We start from the raw sequence: 27699 nt of genomic DNA, 5'->3' as shown, positions 1-27699 counted from the left end.
ACTTGAACCCTACTGACCCACTATGTGGTCATAAGAGCAGCTTATTAAAATGCATTCTCACGGATTTTAAACAACTCACTTGTTATTTGTTCAAAGCACCAGGAAAGCTCCAGGCAGAATGTGATTACAGTTCCTCACAGCCCTAGAGTTGAGCTGAGCAGAATCACACTCGATTTGATACACATTCATCATACATGCAAACACACATGTACTTGTGAGACTTCACAAAATTTTAAATGTTATTCTCTGAGATGTCAATTTTCCTCCACCTAAGACTATAGGAAAGCAGTTGTTTTGATAACATTTGTAAAAAGTGGGCCTCCTCAGTTTCAATGCACTTCTGCAGAACCCCTGTGGCTGAAAGGGACCCTTGCTGCCTGGCGGGGGGTCAGGAAGCCACTGAGGATGCTCATCGCCCCTCTGCTCCCATTGGTCTGAGCTCACTGACCCCTCCCTGACTTTACCTTCATCTTCAGAGACATCCAGGATCTCATCCACTGTCTCAGGGTAACTCATGCGGTGCTTGTCACTGACTAACTGAAAGGAGAAGGCAGCGAGAATTCAACCCAAACAGAGCAGCACCACCCTTTCACCAGCCCAGCAGTTACCTGATCACCATAAGGAGACAGGAGAGGGGGTGGGAAAGGAAGTTTGTGCCCCTCAAAGAAAACCAGACCCAGGAAGCTGAGGCCTGGCGGCATCCTGGAGCCCATCCACCTCATCCTTCCCAAGGCCCATCCACCTCAACGCTGCTCCCTTAGGTCTGGCCCCCGCCCTAATTCCTCAGGCCACTGGGTGGCAGTATAGCCCTGCTCAACTGAGTATGGAGTCAACTGGGTCACCCTTTGGCACTGTGCTTCCTACTGGAAGCTTTGTAGAGTCACTCACAGGGCGCCCTGCCTGTCAGGCTGTGTGCATGAGGGGCAGTGCCGGGGAGGAGCACACGTACCGCTGCACTGGTTTCGTCCGTGACAACTTTAAGCACGTCGGTCACAGAAATGTAACCCAAACGCTTGGCTATTGCCAGAGGTGTGGTTCCATTCTAGAAAAAAAACGGCAGCAAGAGGGTGGGATGAGATAAGGGAGCAAGAAAGGGAGGTCGGCCCGCCACCTGTACAGAGTCCAAGTTCACCTCTGACTGTTCAGAAGGGTTTGAATGGACAGACTCTGCCTTGGAGCCAAGAGCAAGATCGCTGCCCCACTGGGAGAGCCTGAATGCCCACTCAGACTAGATACAGCAGGGAGAGAGGAGGGCGCTGACCCCTCATGCTGTAGTATTGTGTGGGGCTTGAAATGAGAGCAGGTACATCGTCAGGCAAGGCAAGACTGCCCAGAGGGAACCCGCTGGGGAGGAGGGTATCAGAAGTCACCATGTGTGATTCTGAAACGGGAGTGCACAGAGTAACACTCACTACTCTGGGGGTCAGTAACGTCATCACATTAGTTAAAACCATCCCTCTACTTCAGTGAGTTAGACCAATCAGAAATCACAAGTCATCAGAAATAGGATAGGAACCATATTTTCTACTTTGATTTTAAGAGAAAGAGCTAAGTGAAAATCAAATGATATTGAGACTATTTTTCATTTTTAAGTTTTCTTAAAAATGTTTCAGGACATGGCCCAGGATTCATTCAGATTCAGCCCCATCTGCAGTTACAATTTCGGGACTCACATTTGTAGTCAAAGGTCCACATACTTTCAGAGTTGGGAGAAGCCATAGAGGGAATCTAATAAAACCTCACACTGTCAGACAAGAAGTTCATACTGAGCCCTGATCACTGAGATTGCTAAGGATAATCCCAAGGCCCTCAAAGATCAGTCACTCTACAAGACATTTAATTTGGTTCACTTGTACCACATTGAATGCGGTTTCACATACTTCGGAAGAGACATCAACAAGAATGTTTAATCAAAAATAAAAGGGGAGGGTTGGGGATATAGCTTGTGTGCTTGCCTTGCAAGCACAAGGCCCTGGGTTCAATCCCCAACACCGCAAAAAAAATAAAATAAAAAAATAAAAATAAAATAAAAGGGGGAGTGTAACTGCTACTTAAAAGGATAACTTTCAGTCACCAGAAAGAGAAACTGATCACAATATCCCATCCCCTGGGATACCCAAAGTGCTGCAGCTTTGTCTGGGCCCCAGATGTGTGTACCAACCTCTATTGCTAAGGGATGTCTCCCATGGCTGATGCTCAGGGAAGAGCAGTTTTCTGAAATCAGGCCAGGGTGGGTACTCACCGAGCTGACCTCATTTGGGGAAGCGCCATTTTTCAGCAGCAAAGTCACAATGTCAGTATGTCCTTGTTGGGCCGCTTGGTGCAAGGGGCTGTATCCTAGCTATAAAGTGAGGTAGATATTTTAGCAGAATCAGCTAGCTAGTAGAGAAAGAACCATCCACATACTATAGAACCCATTCACCTTCTACTTGTGACAAAACAAAACAAAACAAAACAAAAAAACCCATTATCTCCATTTCCTCCTTCAGGATCCAAGTATAAAACTGTGGCAGAACCCCAGGTGTGCTTAGAGTAGGTCTGGCTCCATTCTAATTGGGCACTTAAGAAATGCCCATAAAGGAGTGGGATCAAAGGCACCCTGTACCTTGGTCTTGGCATTGACATCTGCCTGGTGCTGTAGTAGAAACTTCACCAGCTTGATATTTCCATAATGACTGGCCACATGGAGTGGAGTGTAACCCATCTGAAAAGCAAGAAATGAGCATGGGTGACCAGGAGGGCTTCTGGACAGACTGCAAGCCACCATGAGTTGTGCATTTAATTAAATCCTTAGAAAAGGCAGGTGATTTAAAGAGAGTGTATGAGGAACCCTTTGGAAGGCCAACAGCTGCTATGAGGTATCCTGCTATTGTCAACCAGATACCACTGGCCTGGGAAGGAGCAGGGTTCATTGTCAGACAAGTAAAGGCTGAGATGTTTGGAAGTGAGCCAAGAGGAGATGTCAAATAGGCGACAGAAAAGCAGACACTGAATCTTGCCAAGAGGGCTGGGCTAGGACTCATCCTCAGCCTTGGAGATGAATGAGTGCATCTGAGATGAAGTGGAAGAGGACAGAGAGGTGCTTAAGGACTGCGGCAACACTTAGAGGGAAAGTCAGAACAGAGGTTGGAGGGACAATGGTGAGAGCCGGGAGCCAGAATCTGGGTTATTTTAGGAAGACAGGAACAGCAATGGGGCCCTCTGCTGAGAAGAGCGTTAAGAGCAGGACAGATGGACACATGGAATCCTGGCTGACCCTGTTGACAGTAGACTTATTTCTATTAGAGAAGTGAAATCCCATTGTAACATCTCACAAGGCTGCCTGGGTTGTAGTACAATGGAATTTATAGGAACTGGTCATTTCTTGACATGGTAGGCTGTGGTTACTTATTCATGTGAGTTTGGTCTGTGAAGGAGCTTATTTTCAAGAATCTATCCTGATGGATATTTTTTGTTTGTTTTCAGTACTGGGGATTGAACCCAGGTTCTCACACATGCCAAGCAAGTGCTCTACCAGAGCTACATCCCCAGGCCCCATCAAATATTTTGGTGCCACTTCTGAGTCAAGTCCCTCTGAACTCTGTGGTTCCAAATGTCTCCAGAGAGCCAGTGCCAGACTGCACAGACCATCTTAATATAGACTCTGTAGGCTAGGCCCTCATGTAACAGGCTGGCTTTGGGATTCCTTAGGCAGTTCTAACCTACAGAATAGGGTCTCTCAGGGAAGGAACCCAAAAGACTAAACTGGGCACAAAGTTGAAGCCCCAAATATCCAGAACATTCTTGGGTGTTTTAAACAGATTCCTGTTGAAAAAGCAAGTAGGTGGGGATAAAGAAGAGGTTCCCAGTTTTCTCAGGGTGACTTCATGCTGCCTGGTGCTCCAGGAGAATTCTAGAAGGGGTGGGGCTGGTGGTGGCATCACTCTGTCCCTTCCTTTTAATACAGCTGCCTTGTGATGAAAGGAGCAAAATGCACTTCTTCCAAGAAGCCTCCTTCTTCCCACCAGCTGGAAGCTCCCTGGCCCCCTCTGGGCTCCCAGCTCTTTTCTCAGGCCAATATCATATTTCCATTCCTTCCTATCTCTTGCAATCATCTCCACACTAAACCGCAAATGCCTGCAGTCCAGTTTCCAAACCATGTATGCTGTGTTCACACCACCTCACTGAGCTCCTTGCACACAAAAGAGGTTCAAAGCAAGTTGAGCTGAATTCAACTAAAAGCTGGAGTAGAAGGCGCTTCACTTTTGAGTGACTCCAAGGAAACCCACCCTTTTGACCTGCCCCTTCAACTTATTTGAGACAGATCACAATTAAACATTCCTCTCAAGTTCTTGCTGCAGAGGCTCAAAGCTCCAGCAAACTTTTTAAAATTCCCAACTAGAAAATGAGATCATTAGGATGATGTCCTTGAATTCCACTGTCAGCTCCGGAAAGTGGCAGAGAAGAAAGTTCCACCAGATCCTTAGGATTCTGTTTCTCAAGGGAAGAGATGATTCTGAAGTGTAAGGGAGGTGCCCTAGGCTTGTGTCAGAGCACATAGGTTCAGGAGGGGGAGCCATAAGGATGGAAGCTCAGGGCTGCCTGCCTTACCCGGGTGGTGGCATCCACTGTGACACCATGTTTGATGAGCACATCTGCCACTGGAACATGGCCTTCTTGTGCTACCAGATGGAGAGGAGTGAGTCCACTCTGGAAAGAAAAAGATGATCATCAGCTTTGAGCCAGAAAATAATTCCAGGCCATTGTGACAGAGCACTGAGTTCTGGAGCCTGATTTGGTTTGTAGTCAAAGCCTGCTATCTGTCCATCTATTTTGCAAAACTCTTCCTGTTCTGAGCCTCAATATTCCTACCTAAAAAAATGAGATGGCCAAATGAAATCAGGAAGTGCCAAATTTTTCTGTTCAGGGCCAGACTGTCAATATTTTAAATCTGTGTCTTTGTAGCAAGTACCCAACTTTACCGCTAACAAAGCAGCTCTGACCAACATGGAAATGAATGGGCATGGCCACGTTCCAATAAAGATTTATTTTCACAAACAAGCGGTGGGTTGAATTTGACTCACAGGTCAGAGATGAACTTTACAGTACCTTCCAATTGTAATACTTCCTATTTCCATGGTAAATTTTAGAGCCTTGGTTTCCAAATCTAGAAAATAGGGACTCTATCCCTGACCTATCTCAAGGCAATGTAAGGAGCATTTGAGAAAGCACAGTTCATGTAAAATCACTTTGAAAAGCACAATGTGCTCTTTAAATATAGCGTACTATTATGGGATCACAGCCAGTGCAGCGCTGTAAAGAGCGGGGAGGATTTGTAAAGATCTGGGAGTGAAAAGACCACATTTTTGGACTTTTCATCACAGATTTCTCCAGACGGTAGTAATGTATCAGAGGTCTTGTTTGCACAAAAATGTCAGAAGTCTTCTCCTCCCTGTACCTTACCTCAATACACTCTGCTAGCAGTAGGACTAAGAGCTGATTCCACTGTAGTCATAGGTAGTGGCCCCATTAGTGACTCTACTTGTCCTCCTCTGCCTTCTGCATTCCCCAAGGATGACCAGAAGCCAACAAACAGTATCCCTCTCTAACTGCAGGTGCCTGTGCCAATGTCACTGTGTCAACTGCTAGCACCCCAGGCAGGTGACTGGCCTGGTTCTCAGGGTAACGCCAAGAGTCTCGGGAGTGTGGCATGGGTGAGAGTGTTTCCAGAACAAAGACCCAGCACCACCATTACTGTCTTCTTAGGTAGTTTGCTTTAAATAGGACAAGGGAGACACCCAGAATGCCATAGACCACAATGGCTCCACCAATGGTTCCCTGGTTGGGAGTCACCTATCCAAATCTCTATGAAAAGAGCCAATGGATCAAATTTGAAGTCATCCTTGAAATGCTTCCCTTTCTGAAATGGCTATGTTAATTGATCATTTAAAGAATTGGCTCTTCATATTATTTGATTCCATTTATATGAAATTTCCAGAATAGGTAAATTCAGAGACAGATAGGTGGTGGTCAAGGACCAGGGTTTTGTGGGGAATTGGAAGTGGTTGCTAATAGAGATGTAATTTCCTTTTAGGGTGATGAAAATGTTCTAAAGTTAGATAGTGATGGTTTTCCAATTCTAAAATGTACTAAAGACCTCTGAATTGTACAATTGAAAGGATGAATATATCATGAATTATATTTAAATAAAATAGTTATTTTCAAGTTTCTTTTGGGTGGTGAGTTCCTTTGAGAAGCTGAGGGAATCGAGGAACAGCTCACCCAGAAAGCCATTCAAATGCCCATCCACACAAAGCATTGTGTAAAATTTTAGGAGATGTCATGCTGAAATACCTATACTCCTGCATTAAGAATTCCTAGTCCAATGTATAGAACAGTATTTTTAAAAATTCCTCCCCTACAGAAAGTGGATATTTAGTACCAAATTACTGAATATACTCCTGAATGTACACACTGGCCTATATTTGGGTTTTCATTTTGACTTTCTTGTATATCATGAATCTGTTGAGAAAGGCAGTGTGGTGTAGGAGAAAAGGCAAAGTTTTGGTTCAGTAACCTGCAATTGCGGGAACAAGCACTCTTTCTGACTGTTGGTTCATTCACAAACTTAGACAAAATTTACACAGGGCTGTTTGTTGTAAGGACCACACATACACACGTCCTGACTCAGAAGCTGAGCACATGCTAGGTGCTCAACATGTAGATTTAAATCTAGTGAGCCAACACCAACACACACTACTGAGACTACAGGGCAAATCCAAGGGTGCCGTACCTACCTTGTTTCCCAGGTTGCCATTGGCTTGTTTCGAAAGGAGCAGAGCAACCATCTCAGCATGACCTTCTTGGGCAGCCAAGTGAAGGGGAGTCACACCTTGCACCGACTCTGCATTTGCTGACCCCCCGTACTGCAACAGACTGCGGGCCACCTCCATCTGGTTCTGCTTGGCGGCAATGTGCAAAGGGGTGTATCCATTCTGAAATAGAAGAAGCCACACAGAGCTTGGTGACAGGAATGCTGTGTTGACAATATGAGTGCATGAGGGAGGGCTGGGCATGGCTCTAGGCCAGCTGAATACCCACTGTACAGGGCTGGTGTCACCCAGGAGAGCAATTTAAATAAACAAACAAACAAAAGCCATTAGATTTGAAGATGGCTCTCCAGGCTCCCACAGCCAGGAAATGTCTGTCCCTCACCATCTATTCTGTGTTATCCTACTCACAAAAACTGCTGGGCAGGAAATGCTCTGTCAAGGAGCAAAGCTGGGATTCAATTTAAGTAGCCTACAGAACAACTAGAGGGCTAGGTGGGTGAAGAAGTTAAAGGTTCCTGTTTCAATAAGAATGACCCAAAACCCCCGATATTCATGAAGGAAAGAAACAGCAGCCTTTCTCTTTCTCTGCACAGTTGGGTCAGGTGCTGACTTTTGGGCCTGCAGGCATCAGGCAGGGTAGGGGAAAGGGACATGTACCAGGTAATGGGAGCCAGTCCTTATTCCACTCCAAACTAGCTGTGTGACCTGAGGCAAGTATTCTACCTCCTAGGCTTTTTTTCTGTATTTCTTTTATGAAATACAGAAATATGTATTTATATGAAATACATATATGAAAAAATGTACAACATTTCTAGCAATTAAAGAAATGCAAATTAAAACTACTACTAAGTGAGCTTTCATCTCACTCCAGTCAGAATGGCAATTATCAAGAATACAAGCAACAAGTGTTGGTGAGGATATGGGGAAAAAGGTACACTCATACATGGCACTGCAAATTGGTGCAACCACTCTGGAAAGCAGTATGGAGATTCCTTAGAAAACTTAGAATGGAACCACCATTTGACCCAGCTATCCTACTCCTTGGCCTATACCCAGGACTTAAAATCAGCATACTACAGTGACACAGCCACATCAGTGTTTACAGTTGCTCAATTCACAATAGCTAAACTGTGCAACATAAATGCCCTTCAACAGATGAATGGATAAAGAAACTGGTATATATACACAATAGAATATTATTCAGGCTTAAGGAAGAATAAAATTATGGCATTTGTAAGTAAATGGATGGAGTCGGGGAATACCATGCTAAGCGAGATAAGCCAATCCCCCCAAACCAAAGGTCAAATGTTTTCTCTGATATGTGGATGCTGACCCATAATGGGGGGGATGCAAGGGAAGAATGGAGGAACTCTGGATTGGGTAGAGAATGAGGGGAGGGGAGAGGGCATGGGGGTGGGAAAGGTGGTAGAATGAGACAGACATCATTACCCTATGTACATGTATGATTGCACGAATGGTGTGATTCTACATTGTGTACAACAAGAGAAATGAAAAGCTGTGCTCCATTTGTGTACAATGAATCAAAATGCATTCTGCTGTCATGTATAACTAATTAGAACAAAATTTTTTAAAAAGAGGATAAGTGCATCTACCTTTTTCATTTCTCAAAATTATGGGTAGATAAAATATGATAATGTATAGGAAGAATCCAAAACGAAGATATAGGAGGGAATAAAACTAATATGGTTTTGTGGTGCATTGGTTCATAAGGCATTATGAAGGAGCTTGGACTTTAGTCAATTATGCCACTGTCTTCTGTTCATTCTGTTGGGTTTTTTTTGTTTGTTTGTTTGTTTTATTTAAATAAAACTGTCTCCATGGAGGAAGTAGTGCATGGGTTTACAACTGGGGCAAACCAAACCTCTTATCCAACCATAGACAGGTGAGTATATACAGACGGGCTCCTGGTCATTGTTAGAAACCACTTTTACCTACATTATCTCTTTTGAGCTTCACCAGCACCATATAAGGTACTAAACACAGGCATTTTTATTGCTATCCTATATTATGGATAAAGAAGCCAATTCCCTGAGGGGCAAATGCCTTATCTAATGTCCCATAATAGAATGACAGAAAAGTCAATGCCAGAATTTTTTTGAACTCAAATATGCATGCAAATCACTTGAGGCCTTGTTCAAATGCAGATTATAATTAAGAAGGTCTAGGAAGGTGATGCTCCCAGATGATGTTTATGTTGCTGGTCCAGAGGACCACACTTAAGTAACAAGACCCTTGAGCACTCATGGTGAAGAGGGATGCCAGGCCCAAGGACTCCTTTCCCAGAGCATGTGGGTATCAATGTGCTGTTGTTTCAAGAAGCTTCTTCCCACCTTGACCAGCATCCTCTAGTTGTTCCTGAGGATTTCATTTCCCTCTGCTAGCCACGGTCTTACTGTGGCAACCAACATTTCTTACTCTTCCAGGATCACTGGCGAGGAAAATGGACGGGAATGAAAGGGGCCAACCAACACAGTAAAATCTCAGTTATGCAGCAATGGAACATGGAACACAATAGCAAGGTTGGTCTGTAAAGTGGCTTTCATTGGGGAAATTAAAAATTTGTAATTTACTTCCCAAATTAAATTGAATTAAAAATCATTCTCTTGGCAAAATTATGTAAGATAATTCTTTCTAGTATTTCTCCTTTTTAATTGGATTCCACTATGAGAAAACATGACACTGTTCATTAAGGGGGTTGTGTTCATATAACAAGATCAGCATTTTGATTGTGATAAAATTAATTAAGCAGAATGATTTTTTTATCTGTATCAAAAGAGCAAAAATGGAGACATAGTTTAGTGGTCAAGCCTGAGATGTGGCGCCATCTCCAAATACAGATCATCATCTCTGAGACAAGCACTGTAGAATGTCTTCTCCAGCAGGGCTGTTACCATGAGATGAGATGCACCCTCAGCTAGTGCTGGCCCAAAGAAGGCATTTGCTATAGGAAAGTAAGGATTATTAGTACTTCTTTTAAAGTACACAGGAAAGTCACTGACACGATTTAAAGTATTTTCATGGACATATCACTAGGAGTTCCAGACCACTTGTGCAACTGTAGGTGTCCATGTTGGCAAGAACAGCATCCTTTCCTGGCCAGAGGAGAACTTGCTCTGGAGACGTCTAAGGCTATCAGGTCACCTTGGATTAAAACAGAGATCCAAGAGCTACTGACCACCTCTGAATATAGGCTATTCCACTGGAACTTCCTCCAAACCAGGACTAAAGGTAATGATGACCTTCTATAGGTGACAAGGACAAGAGGCAACTGGGCCAGAGAGTCGGGGAGCAGTCAGGGAGGGATGTGTGCCAGGCAAAGGCTCTTCTTTCCCAAGGAAATGAGCTCATCTGGAGGATTGTATGCATGAGAGAGCTCTGCCTAAATGTTGCAACATTAGCATCAAATTAGGAAGGGGAGAGTCTGGTTTGGGTGCAGAGGGATTTGCATGTGAAATTCTACAAAATTGCCAGACTACTTTGGAAACTATTTTTTGCCATGGAAACAAAACCCATCTGTACAGCGTTTGCACTTGCATTTAGCTCTCTTTAAATATCATGAACCTGGCTCCAGTTCCTTTTATATAAGTAGGAGAGTGAGGAGGAGGAGGAGGGGAGTCCAGCTTTTTATTTTTAGAAGCAGGAGTAAGTCGACATCTCAGCAGTGAGCTCCCTCTGCACAGTAACGTGAGGTTCACTACGACAATAGCAGGGACAAAAGCCTGAGGAGACAGGGGCATCTGGGAGATGCTGTGTCTGAAGGAAAGAGATGCTGTATGGTTGAGATGAGCATCCGTGCTGAGCAGGGAAAACACTGAAGCCTTGCACTGATTTTCTCCTGCCTGTTCTACTGCTGCTCCAAAGTCTGCAGGTGTCAGCTGGAATCGCACAGGGACCATCCTATGGCTCCCTCCCAGGCAGCACTGACGCTCCCTCCACATGACAGCTCTGCCAGAAATTGTCACCCAGTGGTGGTTCTCATGCTTCTGGACTGCTCTATCAGACTATGAACTTGTAGATATCCTTCTTGTATGCCTAGCCCTGGCCCTCTCCTTTCCCTGCCACCAGCCCTCAGAGTCCTGGCACAAACCCCACATAGCCCTCACCTTTCCACAGGGAAGGGCATCCCCCCAAATGCTCCTTCCTAGCTCTGGCTTTGTCCTTGTGTTACTCCCTCCCCCAGGCTAGCCTTACAAAAACAGCCTGCCAGTTCCCTGGACTCTGCTTCCCTGAGGGTCAAGGACACTACTGATTGTTCCCAACAGCCCCCCCCCAATAGCAGCAGCAGCTTATTTCAGATGCTGACATGCTGGACATACATCTAAAGTGGAATGAGGGGGCTGGGGAGATAGCTCAGTCGGTAGAGTGCTTGCCTTGCAAGCACAAGGCCCTGGGTTCGATCCCCAGCACCCCCCAAAAAAAAAATAAAGTGGAATGAATATATCTACAAATCTATGTATCTTTAAAAAAAAAAAAAAGAAAGAAAGTCACAAACTAAATGTCTGAACTCATGAGGAAATAAATTTTGGGGTGATCATTCACACTCAGAAAAGGCTTCTTCCTTCAAGGTTCCAGCAAGTTCCCCCAAAGCCTTGGATGTTTCTCCAAGTGCAGTCACCTTGCCCCAGCATCAGACCACCAGAAAGCAGGTGGGAAATTGGACTCCTGGGCTGTCCCACAGTCCCACTGAGTAGGAATCTCTGAGAACAAGGCTCACGGCTCCCCGAAGATCCTTATCCAAGCTGATCTTTGATAGCTAGTTTACAAAATTCAGCTGACACGCAGCTGCTTGGGGCACACATTTGGTGTGTAAAGCAAATTCCATCCCTGCCAGGGAACCTGTTGTGGAGGAGTGCCACTGCTTCCCACCACATTCTTGGTTTCCAAAAAGCAGCAATGATATTGCAGGTAACATTTGTGGAAGCGGCGTGAGGTGTCTGAGGTAAAAATAAAAGCAAAACATCAGACCTCTTGGGCTGCTTTCAAAACAACCCCCTGCAGGGCAGAGGCTCGGTGCCCGTGGGCCAGGCACTCCTGGTTTGCCGAGGGAGGCACCTTACCCAGGCCGGGCTGTGTGGGGAGCCACCCCGAGGCAGCAGCAGCTTGACAATCTCCAGGTTATTGTGATGAACGGCCACGTGCAGGGGAGTCAAGCCATTCTGTAAAGGGACAAAACAGAGAAATGAGAATAGCTTCACTCCAGTGGGTTTTCCACTTGGGAGTCCTTTAGGCATACAGGATCCACAGCACTTGTTGTAAATGGATAAAATCTGGTTAAAATTCATCTAAGGATGGGCTGGGGGTGTAGCTCAGTGGTAGAGCACTTGTCCAGCATAAATGAAGCCCTGGGTTTGAGGCCCAACCCTGCAAATTAAATTTGAAAAAATAAAGTGACTGTTAAAAAAATAAATGTGTTCCTAGCCCATCTTGAATGGGAGTCACTAGAGGACATACCCAGCAGGACTCAGGGCCAAGTACTCATCCCTGAATGGGATGTAGGGCAGTGAAATTGTACACTTGCTCAGAGAAGGCCACCAGGTCCTTCTAACACCACAAGGCCTTTCGTAGAAAGATCACTCCTTTCAAAGGCCATTCTCCCTAGATGGCTGTCCACTCAAAAGATGGGCAAAACAGACAAGAGATGGAATTCACAAGTAGTGAAGAATATCCTTTTTTGTTTCCTTTGACCCAAGAAGGAGAGGGACAAACTCACCTTCCCGGCAGCATTTGGATGTGCGTCTCGTTCCAGCAGCAACTCTGCCACCCTCACCTTCCCGTACTTAGCCGCCACGTGGAGAGGGGTAAATCCTTTCTGAGGATAAACACAGGCTGTCAGGACCATAGGAAGCCAGAGTCATCCTCCTTGGAGGAAAGACCCACGGCAATGGAGGCTTCCCACCTCAACTGGCATGAGGATGCCAACAGAACAAAAAGTTTTGATCCCTCTGAGATGCCAACACCTCAGGAACCCAGGCTTCCTCCACCAGGCACCCTCTGCACTTCTCTCTTGCCTGGTATTGTCATTAGACTGCTAGCTCACTGGGAGAAGAAGGGGACTTATTCCTTCTTCAATCCCCAAAAACCTCTCTGTGATGGGTTTAGAGCAGGTGCCCAAGAAATAATTGGTCTACGATAAATGGATGAAGGATGAATGAATGGATGAAAGAGGTACTGGCTCACTGCCCTTTCTGGGGAAGGACAACAACACACCAGGCTCACAGATGGTGTCCAGTCCTGTGGGTGTCCACCCTTCCATCTGCCTGCAAGTCATTAAAACTTCAAAGACGATCAGGTAAGAATCTCCCTTGGAGCCCCAGTCTTTGTCTTTAAAGCTTTTTTTTTTTTCTTTTTCTTTTCTTTTCTTTTCTTTTTTTTTTTTTTTGAGACAGGTTCTTGCTATGTTGCCCAGGCTGGCCTTGAACTCCTGGGTATAAGTGATCTTCCTGCCCTAGCCTTCCTAGAAGCTGCAACTACAGGTGCCTGTCACTTTTTAAGAACAAGAGAAGAAAGGCTGTACCTTGGTCATGCAGGCCTGGGATGCCTCCTTTTCCAGAAGGGCCAGGGCTGTATCCACATGGCCCTCTCGGGCCGCAGTGTGCAGGGGCGTGTGCCCGGCAGTGGTGGCCAGGTTGGGGTTGGCATTATTTTCTAGGAGGAGCTTCACCATGTTTGTGTGGCCGATGCGAGCTGCACAGTGAAGTGGGGTCTGATCATCCTGAACCCCAAAATGAAAACAAAGATCAGGAAATGTTAACATTATCAAACTCAAATGTTCATTTTACAGAGAAAAAAGGTAAGGCACCAAAAGGTAGAATGATTTTCTCAAGGACACAGCTAAGAAGATAAAGAGCTGTGATTTGAGTAAAGTCTTCAATTTATAGAAACTGATATGCTCTATCTTATTTAACTTTATCACTCTTCACTTAATTGTCCAAAGGCTCAGCCCTCCCTCCTATACAATGAGAATAATACTGACTTCATGGGGTTAATAATATTGAATTCATGGGGTAGGCAGATAATGCACATAAAGGGTCTCATGTAGTGTTGGTCACTTAATAGACACTCAATAAACTTGTTATTACCATTTCCCAGGGCCTTTCCAAGTAGAAATACTTGTTTTTCTGTTTGAACTTAACTTTGAGTTTCTCTATGTCAGGGGTCATGGGAGAGTTACATTGCTGAAGGATGTTGTTTTGTCCTATCCCTGCCCAATTTCCTGTTTAAGGCTAAGGTGTAGGGCTCCAAGACAAGGTCTCTGTGTCACTGGGCTCAACCCGAGTTGTGGTCCAAGCACAGATCTCAGGTCCTAATGCTATGGGAGTTTTCTGCCACCTATGGATAGGAAACATGATCTTTGCCATTGACTTGCATACACGGCAGCAATTCTTATTGGTGACTCAACCAACATTTTAAAAATGTATTTACAACAAGGGGGAATTCTCCACTTTTATTTTTTAATTATTTAATTTTATGTATTTATTTTTGTGATAGTGGGGATTGAACCCAGGGGTTCTCTGTCACTGAGCTACATTCCCAGCCCTTTTTAGTTTTTATTTTGAGACAGGGTCTCCCTAAGTTGCCCAGGCTGACCTTGAACTTGTGATCCTCCTGCCTCAGCCTCCAACGTTATTGGGATTACAGGTGTGCATCTGTGTGCTCTGGGAATCCTCTACTTTTAGATCAAGTGATTCTTGGCTGATTTTCACTGGTGGCACTGCCTTCAAAAAGTTGCTTCCCTCTTTAGACCACAACTAACGATTAGCAAAATAAACACTGCCAGCCAACAATATTCCTCAGACTTTTATTATTCTAAAGTAACAGCTTTAACACTAAAACTATATCTCTGGGCTTCTTAAAACCACTGCAAAGCAGAATCCAAACTTTGCCTGTGACCTAAATGGGAATGACAAGTGATCACTGAGCCAAAAACACTGCAGCCCAGTCTCTAATGAGGATGAATTCCCCTCATTGTGCTGGAGCTGCTCCACCCCAGGATCCTTTCCTTCCTGCCTCTGGAACTCACCTTGGCCTTAGCATTGACTTTGGCTTTATTCTGGAGCAGGTATTTGGCCACTTCCGTGTGCCCTGCTCTGGCTGCCATGTGTAATGGGGTTTCCACTTTCTGTAAAGTAACAAAATTATAGAACCATTTATTCATGCTGGGTTTGCAAAAGGACACACACACAGAACTCCCAAGTGCCAGCCTAGGGTCACTTTGGTGGGGTTTTATCCAAGAGGTGGAGTTGCCCCTGCAAGTGGCTCTTTGGCCTGCTGAGATCCATGCATGTGTGTGTACTCTAGGTATACTTAAAAATAAATTCCAGAGCTAATGAATATTCAAACATGTAAAGGATTTCCAGATTACACAGAAATTCCAAAATATTATCCAAAATAAAATCCTGTAGATTTACAGATGTGCAACAAATTTAATTGGGAGAGCATCAGGAGCTAGGAAGGCTCTCCCACATCTGAAGCCTTCACTACCTTCAGAATCCCACCTCTATTCCCAGAGCAGAGACTTCAGGAGCACACACAAAGCTCCCCTTAGAGCCCTCCACCCAGAGCAAAGACCCTTGCTGTGACCAAGGTCTTACCACGTTGGAGACGTTGGGTGATGCCCCCCGCTGCAGGAGGTTCTTCACTATGGGAAGGTGCCCCATGAAGGAGGCCACGTGGAGAGGTGTCAGGCCGGACTAGGACAGACAAGAGTGAGAGAGCTGAGTGGTTGTCTTCCCCACAAAGAAGAGAGAGCCAGATGGTACCTAGGTCCTCCATGAACAGTTTTCCAAGAAGAGGGAGTTAAATGAGGTGGGTTTACTTTCAGGAAAATGACCAGAGGAAAAAAATCACTGGAGGGAAAGTTCTGCCCACTTTTACAACTTGAAATATTGCTTCAGATCTTGGAAAGCTCCCTGAGACTTGACACAAGCCCCCTCATCTTAATCATCCTTGGCTCATTCCTTTGAATAGTCCTGTCTTGCACGCACACACACAACCCTGCAGCTACAACTACAAAGAACAATCAACTCTCAGAGACGGCTAGTGGAGGAAGATCAGGGCGGAACCAGGGCCCATCTGCAGGGTCTTTCCTACCTCAGTGACCGCATCAATGGAGGCCCCTGTCTTCAGCAGCAGTTCCATAACACGGATGTGGTTCTTCTTGCAGGCAATGTGTAAGGGGGTAAAGCCATTCTGCAGACCCACACAAAGGGAGACAGACATTAGGAGCTTACACACTAGCCAAGAAGCACATGTAGGACTATGTGTCCCAGCTCACCAGTGGATGCCCACAGAACAATGAATAAATACACATCAATTGATCAATCTTAGTGTAAATCATGAAAGAAATACAATGCTCTCAGTTTATGCATCAAACATGTTCCTGAACATGTTGTTTGGAAACCTTTTTAAAAAAATTCCATCATATTTCTGGAAGCACTAGAACAGCCTGTGTAAAGTTCCCTCAAGGGTAAATTGATAATAAAGAGTACTTTTGGGGAAGCCAATCATGTTCTTTCTGCCCCAAAACCATGGATCAGTGTAAGTGAAATGGGTTTCTGTTCTTAAGTGTGATACACAGGTAAGTTCCACAGGGCAGAGATTTTCATTTTTGTCTGCCTGTGCTTTTAGTGCTCTATCCCTTTAGGGCAGTGATTCTCAGACTAGGGGGAAGGGTGGGGAGAGGAGAGGAGTTTGTACTCTCCCCCTACATGTGGCCATGTCTGGAGACACTTTTGATTGTCACAAATAGGAGAGGAGCACTCTTAGTACCTAATAGGTAGAGGCCAGGGATGATGTTGAACATCCCACTATGCACAGCACAAGGATCAAATCCAAATGGCAATAGTCCCAAGGTTGAGAAGCCTCCAGTACCCTAGTGCTTGGCCTGATGTCAGTGCTCAATGAAAGCATGTTCAAATGAATAACCGGGCCATCCTCTGCTGTCCCTGAAAGATGCCTTGCCCTACTCAGTTCTCCCCTGGGAATGGACAAGGGGGAGAAGGAGAATGTGGGTTGCAGCCCCACCAGATTCCTGGACAACCTTTGACTTGGGGAGGAGAGAGAAAAACCATGGCCACAGGGGGAATCTGCTTTAGGCCTAAACTCACCACTGTAGCAATGCCATGGTAAGCCCCTCTGCAGAAGAAGGAAGCTTAGCTTGGGCTATTATACTCTCCCCCAAAGCAGGTGGAAAAGCCAGGCACTCTCTGAGACTTCATTGCTTCTCAGCCTGGGCCTGGTTGGAGCTGAAGTAGATCCTCAACCCATGTGCATACCATGAACACTGATTCTGGAGTCAGGTCTCCTGAGCACAAACCTGTCCTGGACCATGGCTTGTTAGTGGAGCTGTGGTAACCGAGTGCAGGAGGAGTGAAGTATGAAGGATGAGCACACACCAAGTTCCCAGCTGCCTATGCACTCGTCTCCCAGGCTTTAGCAGCCACCCACAGTGCCCAGGCCTGAATCTTAGGATCCTCTCCAGGCACCTGCTCTGGCCCTGCTCAGGTCGGGCTCTGGTCCTACTTCCCTTTGCCCTTGCCCTCTGGCACCTTCTTCAATAGCTGCCCACTCACCAGGGCTCTGGAGTTTGGTTTGGCTCCTTTATCCAAAAGGACCTTGGCCACCCTGTGATGGCCGCAGTGGGCTGCGACGTGGAGCGGGGTCAGGTGGTCCAGGGTGATGTCATCTATCTCTGCATTGTATTGCAATAGAAGTCGGACACAGTCGAGGTGGTCTCCCTGAGCCGCCATGTGAATTGGGGATAAGCCATTCTGGGTGAAGAAAACAAACAAACAAACAAAAAAAAAAAACAATTTCAAAGCTTTCTGAGAATGGAACATGGGAATTCAGGAAAATGATACCAACTTCACTTCCTTCTTCTTGACTATGTGATGCTTTGAAGTGGTTCCTGAGTGAACTTGGTTTATTCTGGCCTCCCTATTCCTGCTGGCCTCCAGCTGCATTCTCTTTTCCACCTACACAAATGCTCCAAGCCATTACCAGTTAGGCCCACCTTTTCCACAAACCCTTCCCTGACCATCCTGGACGCCTATGGGCTTTCCTGATCTGTACCACTCACTGGGACTTTATTCTCATATTTGTCAAATCATGTAATTCATGGTTAACTTTTCAGATGTGTGTATCATCTCTCCTTCACAGCATCTTAAGATGAGGGGCTCTGCCTGATGTTTCTTCCCCTTCCTCCCTCCTTCCCTTTCTTATCTGTACTGGGATGGAATTTAGGGTCTTGTACATGCTAGGGAAGCATTCTACCACTGAGCTACAGTCCCAGCCTTATATTAAATTTTATTTTGAGAGGGTCTCAACAAGTTGCTCAGGTTGGCCTTGAATTTGTAATCCTCCTGCCTCAACCAACCAAATCACTATGACTACAGGCTGCACCATGGCACCCACCTCTGTTTCTTCAATGCCTCAGAGTGCCCAATAAACATACACAGTGCCTTAGCTAATGTGTTTTTCAGTGAATAAAGGTTGGAAAACCAGAACTTGGATCTAGATCTTTCTGTTCCTGGCTCCTAAAATGCACTTCAGTGGTTTTGAAGGGGCCTGGTTTCTGCCTGCTCTACTTTGACACATCTTCTAAATTTGCCCCAAGGAACAGGGCAGGGGGCTTGGGGAAGTAGAGGCAATGACGAGCAGTATTAGCCCCTCCTGGAAGACTCAAGTCCTCTCATTAGAACCTAGAGATGGGCCTTTGCTCTGGCCTCTAATGGAGCTTGAGAAGAACAGTTTCATTTTCTTTTAAAATTCACTCCCATCTGCCCCAGGCTCTGAAGACTTCTAGGAGTGTTAGCATCTGTTGTTTCTGGAGCTAGGATCAAAGAGACAGGGACTGGTTTAGAGTCTGTGGGCCAAATCTGGCCTGCAGATTTAACTGAGTTTGTAAACAAAGTTTTATGGGAACATGGTCACTCGTTTGCATATTGCCTATGTCTACTTTTCTACTGCATTGGCAGTTTAATCATTGCAACAGTGACTGCAGCCTGCAAATCCTAAAAATATTTATTACCTGGTCCTTTAGATAAAAACTTTGCAGCCCTTGATCTAGAATAATTAGAACCTCCTGTGTAACAGGTGTTGCAATAAATGTTACCACACTATTGCATTCAGTTGTACTGGCATCTCTCTTTTATAGAAATGAGATTTGATCCCAGGTGTGTCTGACCTGGAGCCCTGTCTGGAAGATTCCCCCAACAGGAAAAAAGTACACACCTTGGTTTTGGCTTGGATGGGTGCTCCGTGGTCCAACAGGATCTCTGAGATTCGAACGTGCCCATTCCGAGCTGCACAGTGGAGAGGTGTCAATTCGTCCTTTAAAAGACAGAGTGAAAAACAGAAAGCCCAAAAGGCACCCATCAGAGGCCATTTGGAGAGAAGACTACCTGCAGCCTTGTTCTCAGCTGCAGAAGTGCTGATGTTTCCTTCGGGGCTAGCTTGACTCCAGCTTATCATTGTCTCCCACTGTACCCTGGTGGACACAGCAGGATACTCTGCCAGGCGAGGAGTGTGTTAACTAACTGGGTCTCCAGGAGCTCACCACTCCAGGAGGAAAGAACTCCCTCCTCTGACCTGGCCATGAAGGTTGCTGCCACCCACCTTGGTCCTTGTTTCTATCTGGGCTCCCCGGTCCAGCAGGAGTCGCACCATGATCACGTTCCCCCTGCGGGAGGCGATGTGCAATGGTGTGATACCATTCTGGAGGAGAAGAAGCAGGGGACGGTTAGGGCTAGGTGTCCTCTGGAATGATACCTTGTGCACCCCACTCCCCAGTCCCCTAGCCAAGCAACTGCTACAGTACTGTCGTCATTTTAAACCTACTATTACGGCATTTCTCACTGAAGAAGAATTTCAAAGTCTACACTTGGAACGGAACCACCATTTGACCCAGCTATCCTACTCCTTGGCCTATACCCAAAGGACTTAAAATCAGCATACTACAGTGAGGCAGCCACGTCAGTGTTTACAGCAGCTCAATTCACAATAGCTAAACTATAGAACCAACATAGATGCCCTTCAATAGATGAATGGATAAAGAAAATTTGGTATATATGCAATGGAATATTATTCAGTCTTAAAGAAGAATAAAGTTATGGCATTTACAGGTAAATGGATGGAGCTGGAGAATACCATGCTAAGTGAAATAAGCCAATTTAAAAAAACCAAAGGCCAAATGTTTTCTCTGATAAGTGGATGCTGATACATAACCAGAGGTGGGAGGTAAGGGAAGAATGGAAGAACTTTGGATTAGGCAGAGGGGAATGAGGGGAGAGGAGGGGGGGGGTGGTAAACATGGTGGAATGAGATGGACATCATTACCCTATGTACATGTATGAATCCATAAATGGTATGACTCTACCTTGTGTACAACCAGAGATGAAAATTCTACTCCATTTGTGTACAAAGAATTGAAATACATTCAGCTGTCATGTATAACTAAATAGAACAAATTTTTTAAAAAAGAAAGATTTCAAAACCTATAAGAATCTATTAGCACTGTCAGTTAATGCCACTAAGTTGGCCAAGACATGTCCCCCAGAGTCAACCTAACAGACAGAAAACAAGCTGGCTGTTTGAAAATTGGCCCCTGCCTCTACGTTTCCCATTCTGAGAGTAACCAAATGTGCTTTAGAGTTTTCTAGGAAAATCAGGCAGAAAATGAGGGGTGGATGTTAGGAACCTGTCAGCAAATGACCTTGATAGACACTGCTGTTTCACCCACAGGCATTTCTGCAGCATGGATGAATTTCATGGTGTCAGAGCAAGAGGTGAGGCACCCGGATTCCAGAAAGCCTCAGACTCCCAGACAGCATGCAGAAGACAGGTTACCTGTGGCGTGAAGTTGACACTGGCTCCCCTGTTGAGGAGTAACTGGGCCACATTGAGGTTCTCGTAGTGAGCTGCGATGTGGAGGGGGGTAAATCCCGTCTGGGGTACAAGAGAGGGGGAGAAAACCTGTTAAATGTCTCCATATATGCATGGGGTTCAACTGAGGGGAGAAAACCTGGCACTGCTAACCAAAAAAAAAATTGAAAAAAAATTGATAGGTTCAGAAGACCTAATAACGTAAAGCAGATTTTGATGGATGGTCACTTTGCAGAAGGGGTCAAAGGACATTCTGTAGCACCTGGGTGACTAGTCTTTGCCTCATGCCCATGGATAAACCATAGACCTCAAACTCTGTAGGACCTCTCCTTTGAAAGATTACTTAGGAGGAGATTTTCACTCATGAATGGCAAGTGTTATGGGGGTCCATGATCTTAATTCTAGAACTAGTTTTAGCTCCTTAAAATAGTCTGATGACTCAACTGGTTGACCAAAGACAGACCTCTGGCCCCACGTCCATTGTTGTTATCCTGTTTCATAACCTCACACATGACTATCCCTTGTTAGCTACTTTGCACACAAAACCCAGTGGCCAAGGGTTAGGTTGGAGTCAGGTGAGGGGGCCACATGAATAATTCAGTGTAGATGACTGACTAATGACCAAGGCCCCTGGGGAACCCCTTTTTCCACATTCCAGCCCCCATAAGACTGGGGACACCTCCTCCCTCCAGCAGGGAGCAGCCAGGGAAAAAGAGTTGAAGGATAGACCAGAATGCCACTCCTGGGCCCCAGCTTCACTCTGACTGTAGACTCATCCCACCCCACCTGGACACTTCTGTGAATGACCTGGAGCAATGAGAACCATACCTGTTCCCTGCTAAGAACATTTTTTTCTCTGTGTTCACAGGGGGGCACTTAAAGCAGGGCTGTCTATTGACACCCATCTGTGTCGTTACTGGGAATCTGAAGGCACCGTGGAACTAGTGCCCAGTGTGACTGCTGGTCTGTCTAGGGTCTGGCCCATTCTTGGGAAAAGGTTGGGAGTTCATTGTGACCCTAACCCATAGGCCTCCATGGCTGTGGCCTGGTGTTCCCTAGGTGTTCCGCCTGGCCACCCTCACCTTGGAAAGCACGTCTGGGTTGGGGTCATTCTGCAGAAGCACCGCAGCTGTCCGTGTGTCATCGTTCCGGGCTGCGATGTGCAGGGCCGGTAGTCGCACTTTCCCTTTTGTCCCGTAGTTGATGAGGTGTGCCACCACATTCTCATGGCCCTGCTGCAGAGCCACAGCTAGAGGAGTGAAGCCATCCTGGCCAGAGGAGAGGAAAGATGGATTTACTCTGACTGTTATGGTTTGGATACATGGTGTCCTCCAAAAGCTTATATGTGAGACAATGCAAAAATGTTCAGAGGCGAAAAGTTCAGGTTATAAGAGGCGTAACCTAATCAATGACTTACTGCTGGTATAAATGAACTGGGTGGTAACTAGGCAGGTAGGGTGTGCCTGGAGGAGGTGGGTCACTGGGGGTGTGTCTTTGAGGTTCATATTAATTCCTGGTGAACACAGCTCTGCTTCCTGATTGCTGGGTCCTGAGCTGCTTTCCTCCTCCATACCCTTCCATCATCATGTTCTGTCTCATCTGGGCCCATAGCAATGGAATTGGCTATGTATGGATTGAGACCTCTGTAACTGTGAGCCCCAAATAAACTTCCTCTCCCCTAATTGTTCTTGTCAGGTCTTTTAGAGTGACAAAAAAAGCTGACTCAAACACTGACTATTGGACACTTGCTGTCCTCAAGATGGGACATATACTCTTGCCTCTGGGCTTTCGTTCCTGATGGGCCCCAGCCTGAAATGACCTTCCTCTGATATGCTGCTTTTCAAAGACCTCTTCATCTTCCAAGTTCAGCTTTTAAATGCCACCTACCTCCTCCCTGAAGCTTTCCTATACCCACTTCCTTGTTCTGCAGCCTCATAGGGCCTGCAGGAATTATTTTTAAGCACTTACTTAATTTTCCTTTATCATTTAATTCTAGTCTGACTGTGTGCTCTGAGAGATTTCACTGCTCTTTGATTCTTTGCCTATCCTTCCTCCCACCCCATTGACCAGTGCCAGGATCATGCCTTGAATGGCAGAATATTACTGAATACCTACCAGATGCTGGAAACCAAGCTAGGCCCTGAAGCATTTGATGTGAGTTACTAATATTAATTCCTTTTGTTACATACTGAAGGGAATAGGACCCCATAAAGTGCTGAAGCAGAATACAGTAGAGTCAAGAACAGCCTCAGCTCCATCTAATCCAATGACTAGCCTCAAGATCAGCACTAAAGTGACTTGTTCAAGGGTATTCCATGGGTTTCTGACAAGAGGCTTTCTCATTAGACCAAGGTAAGCAGACTCGTCCACAAGACACACACCAGCCCTACCCCTGTCTAGCTCTCAGCATTGGTTATCACTGGGATGACATCTTCAAGTCTGAGTTCATTTCTTTGGTCTATGTCTGGGCATTTATTCAAGACTTATGACTTTGACTCTTACTCCCTTGACGAACCTCAGGACACCCAGGATCATTGCAGCGAAGTGAAGGTCAGGAACACTCAATGAACTCTATATCAGTCGAGATCTCAGATGCATATTAGGACACATCCCAGGAAGATCCCATATCATATTCCCAGGACACTCTGGTGATGAGGGCATTTCCCCAAGGTACTTACTTCTGTGGCTACATTCTGATTAGCTCCATTTTCCAGTAAAAACTTCACCACTTCCAAATGATTTTCTTGTGCTGCCATGTACAGGGGGGTAAAGCCTTTCTGCAAGTCAAAAGAAGAGGTCATTAGAACTCACCCACAATGGGGAGAGATACACACACAGGCAAAAAATCCTCCAAAAGGGAGGTCAGCTCTCTTCACCCCATTTTCACAGAGTCCCCAGGGAGCTACTCCCATCTATGAAGACTCACTGAATCTTTGAAACAGCATAGTAAATTATTGCAAAAGGCCACAAGGTGGGGACGACTCTCCCCTCACCACTGTCAGAACACCCCATTGGATCACGTGTGCCCCTTCTATTTTTATTCCTTTCCTCATTAACCCCCATGCCACATCTCCTCCCCGTTCCACAAGTTTCTCTCCCTAAATGAGCCATGACTAAACATATTAATTAACTGGTTTACTGGGCAGAGATGGGGTCTACAATGGCCCAACCCTATCATGCTTAGAACATGTAGTCTAATCATGAAAAAACAATAATGACTTCATCCCTGCTTGGATACACATTGCTAATAAATCTAGGCTACAGTATGCGTGCATGTGTGTGTGTATGTGTGTGTGTGTGTGTGTGAATGCAACAGCCAATGGGTTCACTCTGTAGCAGAAAAGAGGACCAAAAAGAGCCATTACCTGTGACTGAGCGTTGACATTGGCGCCATAGTTGACCAGCTCCCGGACCACCTCATCCTGACCAGCGAGGGCAGCGATGTGCAGAGCTGTGTTTCCTTTCTAAAATGCATGGGGGGAGGTGCAGAGGAGGGTTTGCACTGGGCTTGCATAAGTGACTGTCACAGTAGCTGAATAAGAAGGCTGGTTGGGAGGTCTAATGGCCTTCTTTTGGTCAAAAGAGTTAGAAAATGCAAATGCGTGTGCTTAGCCTGACATATACCTTAAAATAGTATTGTAAACCAGGGAGGAAAATTCTTGTATTATTTTTATGAAAAATAATGTTGAAGGTACACACACACACACACACAATACAACTTCTCAACAGCTAATCTTGCTGCATGTCAGCATAGTGTCTTGTCCCTGGCATACACACTGTGCCCCTTGGCATACACGCTGTGAGGTCTGCAGGCAAACTGGCCTGTGCAGTGTGCCTCCACTCAGCCTGGGAGCTCAGGGGAAAGGGAGGCAGCAGATGCCTTGCCTTGACACCCTTGATGCTGTTAAAGGGACCCACAGACAAAGTGGACTAAAGGGGACAAAGGCAATGAGAGGATTAGAACATGAGAAAATATCAAAAAGAAAAGGAAAGGGTAAAATGCACCCTATGGTGTCTGTAGAGAAGAGAAGGAAAATACAAAAATAAATGGGAAGAATTCATAGAATAAAATCTGGCAATGGAAAATACAAAGAAAGAGTATTCAAAATGTTAATAAGTAAAATATAATAAGCAAGTTCTTACCAAATGAGAGAGGAGGGAAAATCAAAAAAGAATAAACCCTGGGAGAAAATGAGGCACACAAGTGTCTTAAACTTCTAAAAGATAAGAACCAGTAGCAGAAGGAAATGAGGCAGGTTGCCAGGATATGAGTTTACCATTCAGGTTTTCTGGTCTGCATCCATCCTGGATACTGAACAACGATTCACAGAGGAAGTGCAGGGCCAGCAGTGTTCCTCTGTCTCTAGCATGCTGACATTCCCTGGTCAGTCTACCCTCCTGTCAGGTTCCTCCTAACTCCCAGGAGTCTTGGGCCTGAAAGCCACCACTGTCTCCCACAAGGGATCCTCTGCATGATAAGCACTGGCACCCCTATTCAGGGACATTCTGGGGGACAGGTTCTAGTCAGCATGTCTGACAAGTCAAGTGGAGAAAAACAGGACCACAGCCAGACCCATCTGTCTCTGTGACACTTAAGTAGCAGAAATGGTAAACAACCTATTTTTTATAGTTCATCTGTCCCTTTATATTCCTGAGTTTCACATCCACAGATTCAACCAATCTTAGATTGAAAATATTAGGAAAAAAATTGCATTTGTACTGAATATGTCTTTATTCCCTAAACAATACAGTACAACAACTACTTACCTAGCATTTGTATTGCATTATGTACTATCAGTCATCTAAAGGTGATTTGAAGTGTGTGGGAGGATGTGCTTAGGTTTTGTGCAAATACTATATCATTCCATGTTAGAGATTTGATCCTCTGTAGATTTTGGTATCTGTGGGGGTCCTGGAACCAATCGCCCTGGGATACGGAGGGACGACTGCATATTGTTTTTAAACTAAACTACACAATCACGTACTAATCCATTTCTGAAAAGGCGAACTGACAAGAACCAGGACTTCAAACCCAGTCCTTGTACTGCAGCCACCTGTCACCTGCAGGCAAAGCTTCCTCACTGAGGTGGGCTTAAGCAACTCAGGACTCAGTTCCATGGCCACAAAACCACTATTGTCCAAGTGTGCACAGGTGGGGATGCCACCCCCTGTGGGGACCCGGGGACTGGAAGGAGCTCAAATCTTCATTTCTGGTACTTTATTTAAGTATCAAAGTTTGCATCAGGCAGGAGTTTTTTGTTTGTTGCCTCCCAAAGTTGTCTTTTTGATTTCTCCTTAAGTCCCATTTGATAAGCAAGAAGGGTTCTTTCTCCAAGATCCAGCAGGGAACAAATGCCAGAAATGAATGTATAGATGCTAATTAATGATTTTTCATCGAAGTCCAAGGAGCTTATGTTGAGAGGTTTTGGCACTTGGGTCCTTTTCATTTACTGTACTAAATGAAACAAGGCTGCTGGCACCAGGAACTTCTCTAGAAACCAGGTCTCAGAGCTCCAAGTGGAGCTTCCCCGACTCTCATGAAGAAGGAAGTATGCTGTGTCCCTTCATTACTAAGAACGTCTGTGTCAGGCCCTGGGCCAGGCAGAGTAGAAGCACAGAGACGACTGACACTCAGGTTCTCTGCCCTGAAGAGGCATACCTCAAATGTTTCTTTCCATCTGATCTTTCCTGTCTGAAATCTGATGATAGCAGAACTTTCTTTCTACCCATGAGGAAGAGAAGCTGGTCAGCTGTGGAACCTGGCTGTGGGTCTTGGTTCATGCCATCTGGGCGGAGGGCATTACTGATAAGGAATAACACCAAAGGGAAGTTTCTGGGAAATGGGCCCCCTCCCATCCCATCTGCATAAACGAACACAGACTGCAAGGCTCAAGAAGGCCTCTGGCCCTGGGCTGAGTAAGGGTGGCTGCGATCCTCCATGTTCTCTGTCCCTCCCTCAGCATGAAGGAACTTGACCGTGAAGGCACAGGAAAAATTACTTAGTTCTATTTTGATCCACAAATACCTAATATCTCCATTTTCAGGGACTCATCAAGCTCATAGAAGGGAGGATGGTTGAAATAGTGCTGAGTGAATCCAAGTGGATGGGGAGAGAGAGGCGCAGTGAGGGAGAAGGCTTTTCTCCAGAGATGACAGCTTTCTCTGTTCATTAACAGCTAAGGTGCTGAGCCCTGGCCTCTGAGGGGTGGAGATGGAGGGTGGGGAAGCAGTGCATTTGCTTTATGCTTTTAAATTTCTAAGCACAGCTTAGGAGGCTAGATTGGTTTTGGCTTCTGGCTTTTTTTTTTTTTTTTTTTTTTTTTTTAATCTTTCTCAGGGTTGGGAGATCATTACAATTCCTCAATCTGTTACGAGTCTTCCTTAGCCCACGGTTTGAGTTTCACCACTTTTTTTTTCCTTCTCCCTCTACATGGCATTCCAAAACCACGCTGGCTCATAAAATTTCTATAAATAAAAAAGACACACCAAGTGTTCATTGCAAAATAACAATCAAAGGAGGAAATTTGGAAAGAGCAAAAATGCTGAAACATAATGTTTTCATAGCTCTTGGGGAAATGCCAGGGAAGAGCGGCTGCCCAGCCCACACAGAGCTGGTCATATGGTACACTGCTTGCAGCCAGGTATGTGAGAGCATCAAACAAATAAATAAATAAAAATGCTAATAATTGCATCCCTTCATACATAGGAGCAGGGTGGAAACAATCGCTATTTGTCCTGGGGTTACAAAAAAATGCCCCATATATAGTCAGAAAGAGCAACTCAGGATATTTTACCAGAGAGATCTTTTCACATTGGGAAAATGACATGAAAATTACAGAATTTTACCTCAAGCTCTGATCCTTACTTTCATAATATTTTGGTAGTTCACATCATACCCATAAATTATATCTATTCTCTCCATATTGTTCTATGTTCTCTGCTTGAGAGGCAGCAGAATGTTTGCTGCATGGAGCAGAAATTGAGG

At 45.3% G+C, this 27699-nt stretch overlaps 1 protein-coding gene across 6 annotated transcripts in view; it reads right to left on the bottom strand.

The window, feature by feature from the left end:
• Ank1 (ankyrin 1) overlaps positions 1-27699 on the bottom strand; it is a 216224-nt gene that overhangs the window by 46956 nt on the left and 141569 nt on the right. For all 6 annotated transcript variants that reach the window (XM_047550105.1, XM_047550110.1, XM_047550106.1 and 3 more), the window contains exons 4-22: positions 24080-24178; positions 23393-23491; positions 21797-21982; positions 20679-20777; positions 19449-19547; positions 19065-19163; positions 17405-17602; positions 15924-16022; positions 15425-15523; positions 14854-14952; positions 13348-13545; positions 12544-12642; positions 11891-11989; positions 6777-6974; positions 4591-4689; positions 2606-2704; positions 2243-2341; positions 950-1042; positions 465-537 (exon numbers count right to left, since the gene is read on the bottom strand). In XM_047550105.1, the coding sequence (XP_047406061.1) occupies positions 465-537; positions 950-1042; positions 2243-2341; positions 2606-2704; positions 4591-4689; positions 6777-6974; positions 11891-11989; positions 12544-12642; positions 13348-13545; positions 14854-14952; positions 15425-15523; positions 15924-16022; positions 17405-17602; positions 19065-19163; positions 19449-19547; positions 20679-20777; positions 21797-21982; positions 23393-23491; positions 24080-24178 (2233 nt within the window). The remainder of the gene's footprint in view (positions 1-464; positions 538-949; positions 1043-2242; positions 2342-2605; positions 2705-4590; positions 4690-6776; positions 6975-11890; positions 11990-12543; positions 12643-13347; positions 13546-14853; positions 14953-15424; positions 15524-15923; positions 16023-17404; positions 17603-19064; positions 19164-19448; positions 19548-20678; positions 20778-21796; positions 21983-23392; positions 23492-24079; positions 24179-27699) is intronic.

Source organism: Sciurus carolinensis, chromosome 4, assembly GCF_902686445.1.
Source record: "Sciurus carolinensis chromosome 4, mSciCar1.2, whole genome shotgun sequence".
NCBI lineage: Eukaryota > Metazoa > Chordata > Mammalia > Rodentia > Sciuridae > Sciurus > Sciurus carolinensis.
The sequence above is the reverse complement of the archived record's forward strand: the minus strand, read 5'-3'. Positions and strand labels throughout refer to the sequence as shown.